Genomic DNA, 19,122 nt, shown 5'->3' on the forward strand with positions numbered 1-19,122 from the left:
ATAGTATTATAGGTTTTTCAATAATAACAAGATATGTTTAAATTTTAGAATGTTTTAAATCTCGGACCTTAAAGTAAAAAAAAGTATAAATATTTACAAAAACGGTCAGTAATGAATAGTAGAAAACACTGATTAGAGGACTAGGATAGTCTGTTTATTTATAAGTATACTTAGTTTATAGTCACATATGATAGGGCTCATAAAATAATTTTGGAAATTGTTTTTTTTTATTTTTAGGTATTGTTGTAAATTTTAAATTATTAAAAACAAATAATATAACCAAAAGTTAAAACAATTAACTAAAGAAATCTTTAAACAAATCGTACTTGCCTTTTCTTAATTCTATATTCACGTCACATATTAGTAAAAGACAAAATCCATTTTTTATAGCCTTTTTCTTTAACCTTTAAGACCTTCATTTTCTATTAAATAGCTATTTAAGAATTTTTTTTCTCAAAATTTGACCCACAAGCATCTTAGCAGCCTTCATCGATATATATATATTATAAAAAATGATTCTACAATAAAGGCAAATCCAGATCTCAAATTGTATTTAAACTTTAACTGTTGTGTAGAATGTATTTTCCAAATATAGTAATTGCACGTGACTGTCGATAAATTTTTTTTTTAAATCTTTAAAATTTCAATCTTTAAACTCATCTCATCGAAAATTTAAATACAAACAATTATTAATATTGTAGCCAGATATAAAGGGTTAACCTTGTTGGAAAACATAAGACCAGTTGATTTAGAACTATAATACCACACTATTTTGATATTTAGAAGAAAACTGTATATATAAGTACAAAAATGGTTGAAGATTCAAGAGTAAGAGATGCCATTAGAGCAGGGGAACAAAAAGCCTTACCAGCATCTTTAGTACCCAAAGCACCAACAGTCTTAACTTCCAAAGATAAAACAACCCAAAGATTGATTGTTGTATTGTCCATGGCTTCATTAGAAACATACAGGATTTCATCATCAGGACCAGGTGGTGATAAGTATGTTTTATTGAATTGTGATGATCATCAGGGTATATTGAAAAAAATGGGTAGAGATATAAGTGAAGTTAGACCAGATATTACACATCAATGTTTATTGACTTTATTAGATTCACCTATCAACAAGGCTGGTAAATTACAAGTTTACATCCAAACTAGTAAAGGTGTTTTAATTGAAGTTAATCCAACTGTTCGTATACCAAGAACTTTCAAGAGATTTTCTGGTTTAATGGTTCAGTTGCTACATAAATTATCCATTAGATCCGTCAATTCTGAAGAAAAATTATTAAAAACTATTAAAAACCCAATCACTGATCATTTACCAACAAAATGTCGTAAAGTTACTCTATCATTTGATGCACCAGTTATTCGTGTACAAGATTATATGAAGAAACTAGATGATGATGAGAGTATATGTGTTTTTGTAGGTGCTTTAGCTAGAGGTAAAGATAATTTTGCTGATGAATTTGTAGATGAAAAAGTTGGTTTATCAAATTACCCATTATCTGCATCTGTTGCATGTTCTAAGTTTTGTCATGGTGCTGAAGATGCTTGGGGTATTTTATAGTGGACTATCAATGTTTTTTGATTCATTCATTTCTCATAATTATTTAAATAGAGTGTATTTTTTTACTTCCAATGTATATTATTATTAAATATTTCAGTTTTCCCTCTCTCTTTGTTGAGTATACAATATAATTTATCATCTAGTTTCGTTTAATAGTTCTATTATCTTGATTATTTGCCTTTTTTCTTTTTAGTTTTTTTGTTTTATAATCGTCTCATCAATTTTTTTGTTCGGCGCTAAAAATTTAAGGTTAATGTTTCAGATTTGTTAGAAGAATATAAAGCGTTTCAGAGAAAAAATAGAACAATGAAAAACTTTGTGAATAGAATGAAATTTTGAAGCAGTGCAGACCGAATTAATCACTATATGTATATATATATAATAATAATGATAATTGTTTCTATAATTTCCCCCTCAATTTTCACCTATACCAGCAGCTTGCGTTGAGATATCTTAATTATTCAACATGCAATTAGCAAGCTATTTACAACTAAATGACCGTATTTCACAATCATGGATTAATATATATACTATTGGTATTATGCTAGTAGTTGTGAAACTAATTTTTTTTTATTTTTCAATAACTTCCTCCATGAATACAGCTCAAAATTTTATATTATCCAAATGTAGTACAATAGATGAATACTATAATAAAATGATGGAAAATACACCTCATTACTTAGGTGTAATGGGAAATTATCTAATAGAGAAAAGCATTGAAGAGAGTGTAAAGGCAAGTTTATATACTCTCTCACTATTAGTATATGCATCTGAAGAATTGGTATCGTTTATGATTGATCTCTATCTGGGAACATACGAATGTTTATTAGTAAGCTTCATTGATGGTACAGTTGATGTAGCTACTAATGCAACTGAAAAATTAATAGATTTTGTTAATTCTAGTGTTGGAACTGTGGCTAATGAGTTAGATGATGGGTTAGATGATATATCTAAATTTATAAATAAAATAGTGAAAGTCGCTGATAAAGTAGAGAGTTTTTTCACCGATGATGATGACAATGACAATGGTGATTCTAGTGTAAGTAAAGTGAATCTAACAATTTCAGGACTAAGACACCTTTATATACCCTCCAGCATTGATGACAAATTAGAAGAACTATCTGCTAAAACACCAAATTTTCAACAATTAAAGAATGAAACTAAACATTTAATTTCCATACCTTTTGAAAAAGTTCGAACTGAATTAAAGACTGTTAATACAAGCAAATATTTCCAAAATAAAGATATGCTATATATTCCTGAATTAAAGAGTATTGATACTACTAATGGTGGGGTATGCTCTGACAATAAAGAAAATATAATAAAATTTTTCCAAAATAGTGGTCATGAATTAAAGATTACCACTATAGTTTGTATAGTCATATTAATAGTTATCGGTATTGGAGCAATTATACCAATTATATGGGAGGAATATGTACTTTGGAGGAATGTGAATATGATGAAACAAGAATATAGAAATTTTACCAAACATTCCAATTCCAATTATACAGAAATGGGAGATGTAAGTAGTAGTAGCGGTGATTCGGAATATAGTTTAAGAGAGAAAAATCCCTTTGGTGACGTGAATGTGATATCAAATACTGAACACTTTGATATCATTGAAAGTTATCAAAAATGTTTTAATGTGTGGAATACAAGGATCACCAATTCTATCGGTAAAATTGTATGCTTCGTAGGCAATAAAAATGAAAAAATGTCAAAGGCAAAACAAATCCAAACCCGTTGGATAATATCATATATATTTTCAGAAAGAGCCCTTTGTCTTTTGGGGGTTGCGCTTTTGGGGATTCTAGCTTGTATTTTACAATTTATTATTATCAAGATCCTGGGAGATTTTGTTAGAAATGGGAAGAATTCAAGTTTAGCACATTCTGTATCAAGTCTCAGTAAAAGTTCAGCTAGACAACAAATTAGCAATGAATTGAACAAATGGGGGGCTAGTACAAACGATTATATTCAGTACACAGAAACCCAGATCAATGATGATGTATTTGGATGGGTTAACACTACAACAACTTCCATCAACGGTACAGTAAACAAGATGATCAATGGTATTGATGAAACATTGGCAGATATTTTCAACGGTACTTTACTTTATAAACCCATGAAGACTGTAGTCGGGTGTATTATTGAAAACAAACTATATACTATTAGAAACGGATTGACTTGGGTTCATGATAAAGCAGAAATTAAACTACCTTCAATTAACGTCACCCAAATCCACGAGGCAATAACCTCCTCCAACACTACTACAAACTCCACGTCATCAGACTCTAGCAGTACCTCTAGGGAGATATCAAATGAATTGTCGGAATTTACTCAAGAAGTTCGCAATGCTATTCTAACCATTCTTGCCCAATTCTACAAGTCTACACTTTACGAATTAGCTGTTGCATTTACCCTCTTGGGACTCTGGATACTCCAAATTCCCATAGCTCTTCTAAGATTAAGGTACCACTATAAAGTGAAGTGAAATAAATTATAATTTTATTTTACATTCAACTATGATACCTTTACAACAATTTGTGTCGCACTGGTACAGCCTGGCGCTGATTTTGTGACACTCATACAGATCAGGAAAAAACACGAGAAAATTCTACGACAGAAACGACGCGCGCAAATGGCGTACGGAATGTGGAAATTTCCCATTAAACGAGCCCTGGCAAAAAGTTTCAAGTTCCCATCGCATCTGATATATCGTCATTATTGGAAGCATTTGTCATGGAATTCTTTGACATGGAATTTGGAATTTTAGTCAACAAACGACAACAAACAACAAACTGTAAACTGCAAATAAACTATGACAAACAATAACAACCGGTAATAGCCAATAACCGACAATAACAACGAAATCATGATTCTCACAAGTTAATGCCGGAAACGGGTCCACTAATCCACTAATCATCAGCATTATCAATATCATCATCAATAATGGAGCCTGCAGAATGCTAAGCCCCTACCTCTTGATAGTTTTTATTTAACTTGATCCACTTTATATAACTCGATCACATAATTTAGATTAATCCAAAAAACAAACGTTAGCTCTTTACAGACTGCTTATTTCTCTCGTTCACTAGTATAATATACTTCCTAAGACTATTCTTTACTTGCAGGGTGGAATTCTATTATGAAAAGGTTTTTCTCCTCTAGTAAGAATTCTCCATCAAGAGATGAATCGAGTGGTAATAGTCCTACTTTCCATCAACTTTCCACTCCAAGCTCATCTTCCAACAACTCATCTAATGGATCAGCAAGGCGTCATCCATCTAATATGAGTAAATCAAGTGGCAACTCGAACAATAATCATTCTACTATTTCCGAGTTGAGATTACCCAAGATCTTTACCACTGATACCTCTACTAATCGAACCACTGCCAATCCACATATTACGAATTCTGATCCGACCAATAATTATTTGAAAGACCCTAATATAACCCCAGAACTGGCTCCAATTATTCGATTACTAGCGGCTCAAGGTCATAGAAGGTATCACGAAGGTACATTTCTTCTATTACACGATTTGAATTCAGAGGGAAACCCTGCTCAAAGAAAATGGATCGAAACTTATGGTGTGTTATTAGGTTCGCAATTGGCTCTTTGGAATGCAAAGGACTTGAAAAATAGTTCCGATGAATTGAAAAAAATTGCTTCTAAGCCAACTTATATTAATTTCACAGATGCTACTTTTAAACCCTTGGATGAAAATATTTCTAAAGATGATTCTGTAAAGGAAAAAATCAAATTTACCATTGTGGTATCGACTACTGCCAAAAATAGATATTTTTTACAATTCCATGCTAAGGATTCATTTGTTAAATGGCATTCAGCATTAAGATTAACACAATATGAAAACACTGCATTACAAGAGGCATACACTGGTGCATTCTTGGCCAGTAGAGGTGTTAGATTAGGTGATATTAATGTTATTTTGGCTAATACGAAATTCGATTACGAAGATTGGGTTAGCGTTAGGTTTGGTATAGGAATGCCTTGGAAAAGATGTTATGCAGTAATTTCTCAATCTAGTGGCTCCAAGAGGAAAAACAAAGAATTAAAAGATTTAGGTCAAATTAATTTCTACGAGAATGATAAAAAGATTAAAAAAAGTTCGTCGATGGCCACTGTAGTAAATTTGAAAGCTGTATATTCCATTTATCCATCTTCTCCCGCATTAATGGATTCATCTACTATTGTTAAGTTAGATGGGTTAATTAAATTCCCCAATGACAAAAATCAAGAACCGTTAGAAGATACAAGTATATTTATTATGCCTGAAAAACATAATGCAGTACCTGGTTATGATACAATGATTAGGTTCTTATTCCCTGTAATGAATGCATTTAAATTATATGGTAGACCTAAAAAATTGATATCTGATAAAGATGATGTAAATTCTCTTTTATTTGCCTTGCCATTATCCCCTCATTTATATTATTTAAAAATTGAAGATTTATTTCCCTTGGCAAACTCTTCAACAAGTAACGATTGGAATATTCAAGATTGGAAAGAACAAATAAAAAACATTTTGAAGAAAAAAATTACTACAGGTTACACAGGTTGTGGTTCTGCAGCTGATCTACCAAGTACAGTATTTTCTCCTACTCTTGGCTCCGCTGAATTATTTGATAGTACTAATACTAACTTGGATTTATTGGCAAAACCAATCCATCCTGTAATGAGCAATTCCACTCAAATTGAAAATACTATTTCAAATTCTTCTTCTAATTATGCCGATGATGATCAAGACCTTGATACTTCTACAGCTGCACTAGATAAAAATCAAAATAATACCCTTTCTGCAAATCTTTCTACTCCTTCCCAATCGAATAGTAAAGCAGCGGTTGCTAGGAATGTTTCACAAAATGATAACTTGTCTGCCATTTATTCAAACTACTCAAATTCACCTTTTGGACAATCGGAATTAAGAAATTCTAAATTACAACCAAATTTAAACGATTCAACTACAAATACACATAATTTTAATCATATTGATAATAATACTCCAAATTCTAACGTTGAAAATAAGGTAGTCTCTTCCAATTATGGTGATAGTGAAAATGACGATGAAGACGAAGATTTTGAAAGTGTAAATCATCTTCCTTACGACAATGGCTCTCAATTTAATAATACTATGAGTGATTTATCAATCAATTCTGAGAAAAATAAACAAAGACAAAAAGAATTCGTTAAACAACAATTACAGAACAAACATAGCAAAGAAGATGAACAACGTAACATATTTGATCCTGATTATTTGGAACAAAACCAATTAATAAATGAACAAATGAACGGAAATGATAATTCAAATAGTACTGATACCAATCCACGTAATAAGTTCGGTTTAAAGATTGATTTAAAATCACAATCTAATATCGATTCTGCTGCCAAGCAAAGCCAAAATAAAAAACCTAATCAAATGTATTATAATGAAAATCCATATTACGATGATGAAGATGACGATGACGATGCTATTAAAAATAATGTAAGTCAACCAAATTACATCAGACATGATGAAATTAATCTTCCAAGTAGTGCTGATGATAATTATATGACTCCTCAATCAACGATAGATAATTATCACCAAAATTATTATAACAATAGTGATGAAGATAATGATGATTATAATAATTTTGCTAAATTACCAACCTTACCTCCACTCCTCTATAATTCGAAAAATTCTCAATCAAATTCCAAATCTAGTTCCCCCTTGGATCAAGATACACAGCTTCATAATCCTCCTTCAGAACAACAGAGGGCTTCACCAAATATTTATACACGCCAAGGTATGAGACCGAATCCTGCTGCACCTATAGTACCAGCTGTCAAAGGAGATGTATCTGATAATGGAAATGATGAAAACAGTAGCGCAAGTAATTATCAACTCCATCCAAATACATTTTCTGCTTTGGAAGGTACTTCACCTAAAGTTCATCATCCAATGGGAACTACACATGTGGCCCCAAACCAAAATTATGTTCCACAACAACCACAACAACCACAACGTTCCCTAACACCTCAATCACCAATGCAACGTCCTTACCCAATGGGAAATAACGGTGCTAATGGTTCTCCTTCTCAGAGATCTGGCCAGTTTCAAAACACTTCCCCAAATATGAATATGAATATGAATAATATGAACAACAATATGCATATGAACAACATGCATATGAACAACATGCACATGAACAACAATATGAACAACAATATGAACATGTACAATAATATGGGAAATATGAATAATAATATGTTGATGAATGGCCAACCTCCAATGCGTCCTATGACTAATCAATATCCACCTTCTCCACATAAACAACGTTCAGGATCTCCAATGGGGAGAAAAGGAAAGAAGAATACGTTGCCACCGCCACATCAAATGAAGGGTCAAGCCCCACAAGTACAAAGACAAGGTAGTCCAAATTCTCCATATCAACAAAGACAGGGCCAAGGTCAAGGCCAGGGCTATTTTGGTAATGGACAACCCCAGATGAATAACCAGTATCCAAGCCCTAACCAAATGAGAGTCGTAACTCCTCAAGGTAAGATGCAACCTCAGCAAAGAAATCACTCACCTTTGAATCCACAATTCCCACAACAATCACCAATCAATAATAACCAACCAAGGTTCCCAAATCAAATGCCAATGCAAAATCAAATGCCAATGCAAAATCAAATGCCAATGCAGAATCAAATGCCAATGAATGTACCCAATGGTGGTAGAATGATGCATAACCATAAAAAACCACAGGTAGGTATGCCACACCAATTACAGAATAATAGGCCTTCTCATCATATCAATAATGGACAAAAGTCATACCAGGCATCTGGAGGATTCTCTCAATTCATGCCACCCTCTGCTCAACAGAATACCAATAAAAACCCATACGCTCATTAGAGATACTAATATATTACTGAATTCTTTTCAGTGTTGGACCTTTCTCAATTAGTTTTATCTAATTTGCTTATATCATTTATTTTTGCATCAAGTTTACTTTGCTTTAGTTTTATTCAAAATAAATTACACTAGACACATAAAATTTCATATGGTATTGTATTATACTCAAGACCATCATCGTTTGTACTATAAATTTTTTTACACAATTAACAATAGATTTAAATATCCGATTCTTTACTTAAATAAACCAATTACTTTATAAAGATAATAATAATAATAATCATAATAACAATATTAAACTGCATTAAAAAATTTATAAAGTAAATTAAGAACAAATGGCAAGATAAGTGATGCAAGTTCGTTTATTAACCTCGTTAATTAGTGATAGCGCCGCTTGCCACCTTTTAAACGAGCGAAAGAATTTCATAACGGATCGTGAATCAAATATATTCTGAATCTAGAACTTCGCGAGCTACGTAGCTTTTTGAAATATATTAAGGGCCTGTGAAAATAAAAAAAAGATTTGCTTAAAAAAAGTTCTTTATTAAGTAACAGTTTTTTTTCTTCTTTTTCTTTCTTAAAAGGGGTTCCTACGACAACGATCAATTTACTTGAGAGAATAATATACTCTAATATGATAGGGTTAAGACGATGTTTAATTGGATTAAGACCGACAGCCAAAATAAAAAGGTTTCCCAATATAACATCTCATCTATCTAGGAGTGTTCAATTATCAAGACGTAATATTTCTGCCACTACAAGAAATAATGGATTAAGTTTATTGAAGAATAACAATACAAAAATACATGTTGGTATCCTGCCAATTAGAAGATTTTATTCTAATGCAAATAATAGTGATGCTAATGCAAATTCGAATGATGGTACCAAATCGAATAGTACAAATACCAAAGGTAAAACGCGAGAAGATATTTATAATCTTTTTAAACTAGCAAAACCTGAGAAATGGTATATAATCGCATCGATGGGTTTAATCTTTATCACTAGTGCTGTGAGTATGCTAGTTCCCAGTGTTATTGGTAAATTATTAGATATTTCTACAGGAATTGAATTTGCATCCAATAAGGATGAGAATGATGAATCATCTAAAGAGGATAAAAATGAGAATGAAAATGAGAATGAAAACAAACAAACATTAATTTATGGATATACACCTTTAGTGTTTTTCAGTGGATTAGGTGTCATCTTTGTTGTTGGTGCCATTGCTAATACCGGTAGAATCATTATCTTAAAATTGACAGGTGAAAGAATTGTAGCTAGGTTACGTACACGTACTATGAAGAATATTTTGAAACAAGATGGTAAATTTCAAGATTCCAATAAAGTCGGGGATTTGATTAGTCGATTATCTAGCGATTCATCAATTGTATCTAATGCAGTGACTAGAAATGTTTCTGATGGTGCCAGAGCAGTGATCCAAGGGTGCGTAGGTGTTGGTATGATGAGTTTTATATCTTTGAAATTAAGTGGTGTCATGCTATTTATGGTTCCACCAATTGGTGTATTAGCCATGATTTATGGTAGAAAGATTCGTAACATCTCCAAGAAGTTACAAGAGAGTGTGGGTAGTCTAACAAAAATCTCTGAAGAACAATTAAATGGGACAAGAACGATTCAAAGTTATGTGGGTGAAAAATTAGAAATCCACAAATACGCTAAAGAAGTTCGCAAAGTGTATCATGTTGGATTAAATGAAGCTGTTGCCTCTGGGCTTTTCTTTGGTGTTACAGGGTTAATCGGTAATGGTGCCATGCTATCGTTATTATATGTGGGTTGTAATATGATTTCAAATGGTACATTGAGTATCGGTGGATTAAGTAGTTTCATGATGTATGCTGTGTATACAGGCAGTTCATTATTTGGGCTATCTAGTTTCTATTCAGAAATCATGAAAGGCAGTGGTGCCGCGAGTAGAATATTTGAAATTAATAAATACGTTCCAGATATTAATGCCACAAAGGGGATTGATCCAATATCCTTTCAGGATAAACCAATAGAGTTTGAACACATTAAATTTGCATACCCAACCCGTTCTGGCCATATGATTTTCCAAGATTTAAATATCAAGATCAATCCGGGCGAGCACGTTTGTATAATTGGTCCCTCTGGGTCTGGTAAATCTACTATAAGTAGTTTACTGCTGAGATATTACGATCCCTTAGCCGGGACCATCTCTATCGGGGGGAAAGATATTAAAGAATACAGTTTAAGAAAATACAGGAAACTAATGGGTGTAGTTCATCAAGAACCCGTATTGTTTAACGGTACAATATTAGAGAATATCCTTTACAATGTCCCCGAAGAAATCGCCAACGATAAAGAAAGATTATCAAATGCCATTGAATCATCCAATTGTAACAAGTTCCTAAATACTTTACCCTTGGGATTGGAAACACCCGTAGGTCCAAGAGGTACTCAACTATCTGGTGGCCAAAAGCAACGTGTAGCTTTAGCAAGAGCATTTCTACTAGAACCTACGTTATTAGTTCTAGACGAAGCTACAAGTGCCTTAGATCCACGTAGTGAGTCTATAGTGGCCCAAACCTTGAAACAAAGATGTGCCAAAGGTTTCACTACAATATCGATTGCTCACCGTGTGTCCACTATAAAACATAGTTCCAGAGTAGTGGTATTAGATAAGGTTGGCCATGTGGTAGAGACTGGTCCTTATGAAGAATTGCTCGGTATAAAGGATTCTGCCTTAAACAAATTGTTACTGTCACAAAACGTTGAAGCATAATTGATTGATTGCTTCTCTTTATCTTAAATTAAATTAAATTAATTTATTTTATTTTATTTTGTGTCACCGTCTTCTCTTTTACATTGTCGGATCGTACTTATTTCCAAATTTAGGAATCTCGGAGTTTCATAACTCACACTTGCCAGAAAGAGATAAAATTCATCACGTGCCTTTGTGGAATTGCATCTCCGCACGATTTCCCGAATCTGAATCTTCCCTTTTATGGCGTTTTGCCTAATCAGGCATTTCCCCCACATTTCTTTTTCCTTTCTATTTCCATTTTTTTGACACACCATTGTGGCTTTTTTCTAGTATGGTAAAAACAGTGGTCATGTGCGTTGGTAAAATAGGCACGGCACATGATCACGTGCATGTGGCGCCACTGTGGCGGCTGTTTGGCCGTGATTACTAAGAGTAAGGGCCCTTAGGAGCATCTGTATATATAACAAGCAATAACATGGGATGAGACTCAAAATACTATTGGTTGATTATATGAGGTATTTATTTGACTTAAAAGATAGACATTTGGATTTTGTGATTATAAAGAAGCTTTCAACTAGCTTGCAATTATTATTGATTTGGAAAAGGGATTCAACTCCAAAGATTTAAAGCCATTTATTTTTTATTTTTTTTGTTTTTGTTCTATTTCACTTTATTTATTTGAACTACTGCATTCATCTATTGAAATAATAGTAATAAAAAACAAGGAGCAAAAAGTATAATAATCAAATTAAAACATACTCTTTTGCACAATACGTCATAATTATTAATTCATTTTTTTTTAATAAATTTTTTTTTTGAAAAAGAATGTCTGTATTGAGAGAATTAGATATAGAACAAGTTAAACAAGAAAACCCATTTGCAAAACTTGTAAACAACCAAACTATTGTAGAAGTTTCTGAATTAAAATTAGAATCTGGCATTACAATTCATAATTTCCCTATAGCTTATAAGACATGGGGGAAATTAAATTCTACGAAGGATAATGTATTAATAGTCTGTCATGCCTTGACTGGTTCTGCAGATGTAGCCGATTGGTGGGGGCCTCTATTGGGTTCAAATTTAGCCTTTGATCCATCTAGGTTTTTTGTCATTTGTTTGAATTCAATGGGATCTCCATATGGTTCATTTTCTCCATTAACAATAAATGCTCAAACTGGGTTACCTTGGGGTCCAGAATTCCCATTATGTACTGTCAGAGATGATACTAGAGCCCATAGAATTGTTTTGGATTATTTGGGTGTGACTTCTGTTGCCGCAGTTATAGGTGGTTCTATGGGTGGTATGCTTGCTTTAGAATGGGCAACCACTTTTGGCAAAGATTATATCCATAATTTAGTAGCTTTGGCTACTTCTGCAAGACATTCAGCTTGGTGTATTTCATGGTCTGAAGCTCAAAGACAATCAATTTATTCAGATCCTAAATATTGTGATGGTTATTACGAATTAGATGATCCACCTGTAGCTGGTCTTTCTGCTGCAAGAATGGCTGCTCTACTAACTTATCGTAGTAGAAATAGTTTTGAAAAAAAGTTTTCAAGAAATACTCCATCATTAGCTCAAAGAAAAAAGTCAGGTGCATCTATAAATTTAACAAACCAATCACGCCAAGATTCTATCAGAACTTCGTTAACTGAAGTAGATATCAATATTAAATCTTTAAAGATCCATAATGATGGGATAGCTCATCCTCATTCTCCACCTAACAATTCATTTTCAAGAAATAATTCTACATCTTCCTCTTCAGATTCTTTAAAATCTGTATCTTCTCATACTTCAATCACTTCAGCTACTGCCACAATAAATGAGTCCAAAGATGTAAGATTCCCAAAGACTTATTTCTCAGCTCAAAGTTATTTACGTTATCAAGGTGGCAAATTCATTAATAGATTTGATGCTAATTGTTATATTGCCATTACAAGAAAACTAGATACCCATGATTTATCAAGAGATAGATTTACTTATTCTTTAAATAGTGATAGTGAAAGTGAAAGCGAACAAGATGATGAGAATATCGTTAAAGTTTTACAATCAATCGAACAGCCTTCATTAATCATCGGTATTAGTTCAGATGGACTTTTCACTTATTCAGAACAGGAATTCTTAGCTCAACATATTCCAAACGCTAAATTGAATGAAATTGTTTCTCCAGAAGGCCATGATGCTTTCCTGTTAGAATTTAAGTTGATTAATGGGTTAATTGTTGATTTCTTACATGAGAATGCAAAGGAGATAACAAATTCAAAACCTATTCAATGGAATGGTGAAACTGGTAACGATGAAAATCAAACAAGTGTCTTTGGTGAGGCTGAAGAAGTTACTAATTGGTAACTTTTAGGACACCTTGCATACATATTCATTCGTTTAGAATACGAATTTTGTAAAATTAATCTACATTTCATTTTAGGACTATTCTTTCAAATTTGTTCACAAAAAAAACTCAACCCAGACTTTTCAAATTACTAAATAAATAATTAATCTAACATTCTATATTTTTTACATACACATATTTAACTTGCATACGTCTCTATATTAACGTTTAACTCTACGGATATTATTCGATAACTACCAATTTAAATTTATATATTTATATATTTATATACTATAATTTTATAAACAAAAGATCGCCAATGGAAAGTCATAGAATTGTCCATGGTTCTTCAACACGAATATCAGGCACAACAGTTGTAATTGCATTAGTAACTGCAGTAATTGTTTGTTTTATCTCATTACCATTACTTTTCCTCTTTTTAGAAAAGATCAAACTTCTTGCATATTCTAACTCTCCATAAATGCAATTAATCGCTGTGGTGACGCCATCTTCTTTAGATATTTGACTCTGAATCAATTGAGCCTTAGCTTTCATTCGTTTATTAGTAGTTACTGTGATCAAAGCTTTCGATAGAGATTTACTATTTAATTTTTTTAACGATAACCCAACACCTATCTCTTCCACTCTCATTGCGTAAAAATATTGATCACCAAAAAATGGTTTAATAATTGTTGGTAAACCTGCTCTTAGAGTTGCACCTGTGGTACCAGAACCACCATGATGAACTGCTGCATCTACTTGTGGGAATAACCAATCATGTGGAACTGACCCAGCATTGTAAATGCTGTTGGGTAATTCAACATCCATAGTAGTGGCAGATTTATCACCTAATCTATCAGACCATCCTTTATTTAAAATACAAAATACATCAGCTTCTTTGACAGCTTCAACGATGGCTCTTGTCATCTCAGTGGCATTATCTACAACAATGGACCCAAAGCCAATATATACTAATTTCTTATGTCTCATTCTTGCTAATCTAATAAATTCTACCAGGGGCTTTGGCGGTTCATATTCATTCTTTTCATCTAAAAACCAATAACCTGTAACTTTGGTCCATTCGCTGAAATCAATGGCAGGTGGGAAAATAGTGGGTGAAACATTATATAAAAATGGAACTCTATTTTGTTGCATTAAGGTTAAATTAGTTTTTTCTAATTTCAATTTTTCTACTCTCCATTTATTAATCTGTCCACTAATACCTTTCCAAAAAATATTTTCAAATAGAACGTGAGTGAAATAATTATAATTACCACCTCTCTTTTGATCTGGAACAATAAAAGCATGTGGATAAGCTCTTGTTCTTGTCCATGGCATTGTAAATGCTCTATAATATGGAATTTGCATAGCTTCTGCGATATGAATACCTGCCATTGCAGATGGTGACTCAATTAGAATATCTAAATTATTTCTCTTGCAGGCTTCCCAAGATGTATCCAATAGCTCTGTAATCCAACCACGGAATTTTGAAGAGGCTTCCCGTAACATGCCAATATTAATGGATTCATGTTCAACCATCAATGCCATTAATTCTGCAGGATTTCCTGCAATTTCTTCAAATCCAATACTATGGCTTGTAACAAATTCTTTAAAATCCTTATGTGTTATAATAATAACCTCATGTCCTTCTTTCAATAAACCTCTAGCTAAGGCAATATATGGTTGGACATCACCTCTAGATCCAATAGTAAGCAAACCAAATTTGTAACTTTTATTCGGACGGGAATTTGTGTTAAAATATGGGCTACGATCAATCATAACTGGAACATCAAACCCATCCGACGCATTAATTTTATCTTCAAACAATTTCAATTTAGCAATTTCAGGATCTGCTTCAAAATCATTTATCAAATAAGAAGATGAGTGGGCTTTTGCAGTTTTCTGTGTTTCTTCTCTAATTTTATTGATTAGACCATTCAAATCATCTCTGATTGCTCTTGACGTAACCTCAAAGAATAATTCCTCATTGCCCTGTACTACAATAACTAAGCCATAGTAACCAAATCTGAAACCTTTTTCTTCCACAGTACCATTAATATTATCAATTGGCAATATCATTGTCATGTTAATCCCAGGTAATAATGACCTAAAACAAATAAAATTTTGAGATATCATTATTCTGCCATACGCAGGAATACTCCTATTTAAATAAGCATAGAAGGAGGCAATTAAAACTTCTGATTTTGCTAATTTAAATGCTTCAATAAATTTATTATTAGCATCACTAATTTCGTCCTCATTTTTTACTAGGTGTTTGTCATTAGGATCAAATTTAATATATTGATTTGGATAGTGCAATTGGCGAGCAATCCAAATACCAGTTAAATTTTTAAGTGGGGCAGATATTCTGCTCATCCTTGAACCCTGTGTTGTAACAATTGTATCATCGGCTGTCTTTGATGAAGTAGGAGTTTCAATTTCTGACAATTCTGATCCTGATGGGATTCCAGATTGTACTAATTCTTGGTCCAACGATATAGCTTCTGGAGCATCAGTTAAAACAGCCGGAGTACTCTTGGAACTGGTCTCAGGCGTGATTCCTGACGTATTTAATTTAGTACTGTGGCCCGTGGAGAGTTTTGTTAAATTAATATTTTCTTCAACAGAAGTATCATGCTTCTTAAACCATGAGTTGCTTCTTGGTCGTATTTTATGTAAGTAGGATTTTTCACTTGCACTTGTTAAAATATTTTCTATTTCAGTTGAAGGTAATAGAGGACTTACAATCTTTAAAACTTTATTATTCTGTGGGTTTAAGTAATGAATTGGGTCTTTGGGTTCTTCTTGTGTATTACCTTCTGTATCAAGAGTTTCATTTGAAGTTTGTGCTTTTTGATTTTCTAAATGTAAATGTGAAGGTTTAATGGGTGAAGCAGGCTTTGTAGTAGCAATATTCATAGCAGACATAGATTTTGACCGTACTCTTGAAATAGTACCTCCCAGTGGATTTAAATTTTTAAAAGTACTAATAATCGATATTACATCATCTCTATCTCTTTCCTTGTCACGAGCCAATTCTATTGCTTCATCTTTTAGAAGTTGAAGTCTTTCCTGATCGTTATACAATACCTGTACACCCAAGTCACCTAATTGTTTTAACTGAAGTAATAGAGCATTTTTGACATTAGTACCCATGCCATTTAAAAACACAAATATATAATCATCAACTGCATATGTCTTTGGGCTTTCTAATACACTAATACTCAAAGTTAAAGCTTCATTTGCAATATTTTGATCACTTATATCAATAATATTTAAAAGAGGAATTTTAATACTAATCGAGTTATTCTCCGAATTCTGACAGGTAAATTGTTGTCTTTTCAAAGTGTTATACCACGTCTTTGCTGAATATTCTGAATCTGCTATGAACTTAAACTTTTTTGATTTAGTGATAATATGAAATTTTTTGGTTAATTCTTTCGTTTTTTTATTCTTCATCAGTTGGATATCTTCAACGTCTCTTAAATCGATTGTAAATGCTGGGAAATATAAATCAGTTGGAGAAGTATACAATGTAAAAATGTCATCCTTTAAGACACACCAATACCGTGAACTACCACGAATCTTGGAAAACACATTTAAATTACCACTTAACTTTACTGTTCCAGATGACTTTGGTAAGAATGCAAAAAACAATAAATGATATTTTGTTACAAACATATGACCTTGAATTAAAATATCCTTCAACAGCCATGAGGAGAAATTTTTTATTATTTTTTCATCAGAAGATAGATTAAAAGTTTCTCTAAATTTCTCCAGTAATTTATTAGTTGGAGACAATTGACTTATGCCAGATTCAGTTTTTGAAAGTTGACGTTGTAGTGTTTGAGTAGGTATATCTTCATTGGCAGAACCTACAATAATTTTGGGAAGTGTACCTTTATTTGACTCTGTATCAGTTTTCGAAGTACCTTTTGAGGCCATGTCTTCCAATGAGTCACATGCTGGCTCAATAGAAATGCTAAATAAATTTGGCTTTCTATTAATTCCAGTCGAGCCATTTGAATTTATATCACTTATAGATTCATTTTCAATAGATTTATTCTTATTATTTTGAGTTTGTGATTGATATAATGTTGGATTTACATGCTCTTTCTCCAGAGATGTCTTTGATAAAGAATTTATATCGTTTGAAGCTAATTGATTTGAAACAAGACTGTTTTCTTTCTGTTGTTTGGAAGATATATGCTCTAAATTATTATTTCTGGCGTCCTTCCAATTATCCTCTGAAGACAGAGACGATGAGGAAGTATGATTTGAATTTGTAATTGAAACTTCACTGCTTGCATCTACAAATTCTTCATTTAAATTTGGATCATCTGATTTAGTACCTTCAATGGTACTCGATGTGTCAATAATTTTCATTGGTGGTTTGATCGTAGCTATTGACGATGAAGTTACCGGAGACAATACATCATCATGTAATTCATTCAGACTCAAATCATCGGGATTTGCAATTGTTTGTTCCTCCTCCTCTTCAGTTTCTTCATCAGTTTCCAATGCTAGATCATTTTCCAAGTTTTCAAATCCTTTTTGTTTTTCCATGTTAGCATAGACAGAAGCAGTAGTCAACAAACCAACAATACCTTTCATCAAGGAACTAGAATTTGCTAGATCATCCTCTTGTCCTGTGGTAGAAGTACCTGGTTCGATTGTAGTGCCAATTGTTGGGGAATCCAAAATCGAAGAGTCTAAAGTCGATTTTTTCGAATTTAAGGAATTAGATCTTGTTCTTGAACGTATCTTTTCATGTATGGTAAGAATATCAGAACTTGTTTTCCCTACTACATGGCTCAACCCCTTTGTCAAGCCTATAGGAACTTCAGAAACAACTGAAGCAGGTCTTTGAACGCTTTTTATTACCAGTTTTGCAGAATTCAAAGGTAGATTTAATGCCTCTTTATTAATTTTTTTGAATCGACTGTCTGGTGATTTAGATCTTGATCTTAAAATTGAGGACGAGTCTTGAGTTGTGCTGACATTTGGAATTGGCTTATTATTAGTATCTAAATCAATTAATTCTGAGTCTTTTACAGTTATGTTGCTTGCGAGAGATACATCCGCTGCTAATGTGGAGTTCTTGCTATTATTATCTATCGAGTTCGAACGACTTCTTGGGTGTAACAAAGATTGAACAGTAGCACTTGCAGACGGGGGAATAATGATTTTTTGTTGTGCCTGCTGGAGATGAAGCATCTGTAGAGGGTTTTCCAGGAGTTGATTGATTTTTCGTATCTAAATTGTGACTTGAATTATCTTTATCAATAGTACTATTTGTATTGCTACAATCAGTCATAATAACAGGTAAATCTTCCTTATTTGTGGAGGTCTCAGACCCTTTCGGCATTCTTTCAGATTTTAGTGTAGAGTTTATGATTCTAAATATTCAACAATACTCAAAATTATTTTGTTTGTTATAAGAAATACGGAATTTATCCAATAATATTTTTGCGATTGTTAGTCTGATTGCTATTATTATTATTATTATTTTTATTATTATTATAGTAGTAACAAATATGGCCTTATCATTAGTTCCTTTTGTAGTTAGAT

General features: G+C 32.7%; 6 protein-coding genes across 6 annotated transcripts; 5 read left to right on the forward strand and 1 right to left on the reverse strand.

Moving 5' to 3' along the window:
* Positions 1-810: 810 nt before the first annotated feature.
* EMG1 (18S rRNA pseudouridine methyltransferase) lies at positions 811-1,569 on the forward strand (the record flags this gene model as incomplete). The annotated part of the gene is made up of 1 exon (XM_004177791.1): positions 811-1,569. One exon carries the CDS (start codon positions 811-813, stop codon positions 1,567-1,569), a length of 759 nt encoding a protein of 252 aa, XP_004177839.1.
* Positions 1,570-2,035: 466 nt separating this feature from the next.
* PRM1 (pheromone-regulated protein PRM1) lies at positions 2,036-4,063 on the forward strand (the record flags this gene model as incomplete). Its single annotated transcript, XM_004177792.1, has 1 exon — positions 2,036-4,063. The coding sequence occupies one exon, from the start codon at positions 2,036-2,038 to the stop codon at positions 4,061-4,063; it is 2,028 nt and encodes a 675-aa protein (XP_004177840.1).
* Positions 4,064-4,717: 654 nt separating this feature from the next.
* Positions 4,718-8,482, forward strand: SKG3 (Skg3p; the record flags this gene model as incomplete). The annotated part of the gene is made up of 1 exon (XM_004177793.1): positions 4,718-8,482. The coding sequence occupies one exon, from the start codon at positions 4,718-4,720 to the stop codon at positions 8,480-8,482; it is 3,765 nt and encodes a 1,254-aa protein (XP_004177841.1).
* Positions 8,483-9,116: 634 nt separating this feature from the next.
* MDL1 (ATP-binding cassette permease MDL1) lies at positions 9,117-11,240 on the forward strand (the record flags this gene model as incomplete). The annotated part of the gene is made up of 1 exon (XM_004177794.1): positions 9,117-11,240. The coding sequence occupies one exon, from the start codon at positions 9,117-9,119 to the stop codon at positions 11,238-11,240; it is 2,124 nt and encodes a 707-aa protein (XP_004177842.1).
* Positions 11,241-12,047: 807 nt separating this feature from the next.
* On the forward strand, positions 12,048-13,571 carry MET2 (homoserine O-acetyltransferase; the record flags this gene model as incomplete). The annotated part of the gene is made up of 1 exon (XM_004177795.1): positions 12,048-13,571. The coding sequence occupies one exon, from the start codon at positions 12,048-12,050 to the stop codon at positions 13,569-13,571; it is 1,524 nt and encodes a 507-aa protein (XP_004177843.1).
* Positions 13,572-13,878: 307 nt separating this feature from the next.
* On the reverse strand, positions 13,879-18,768 carry ATG26 (sterol 3-beta-glucosyltransferase; the record flags this gene model as incomplete). Its single annotated transcript, XM_004177796.1, has 1 exon — positions 13,879-18,768. The coding sequence occupies one exon, from the start codon at positions 18,766-18,768 to the stop codon at positions 13,879-13,881; it is 4,890 nt and encodes a 1,629-aa protein (XP_004177844.1).
* Between the last annotated feature and the right edge of the window lie 354 nt (positions 18,769-19,122).

Source organism: Henningerozyma blattae, chromosome 1 (genome assembly GCF_000315915.1).
Source record: "Henningerozyma blattae CBS 6284 chromosome 1, complete genome".
Lineage (NCBI taxonomy): Eukaryota > Fungi > Ascomycota > Saccharomycetes > Saccharomycetales > Saccharomycetaceae > Henningerozyma > Henningerozyma blattae.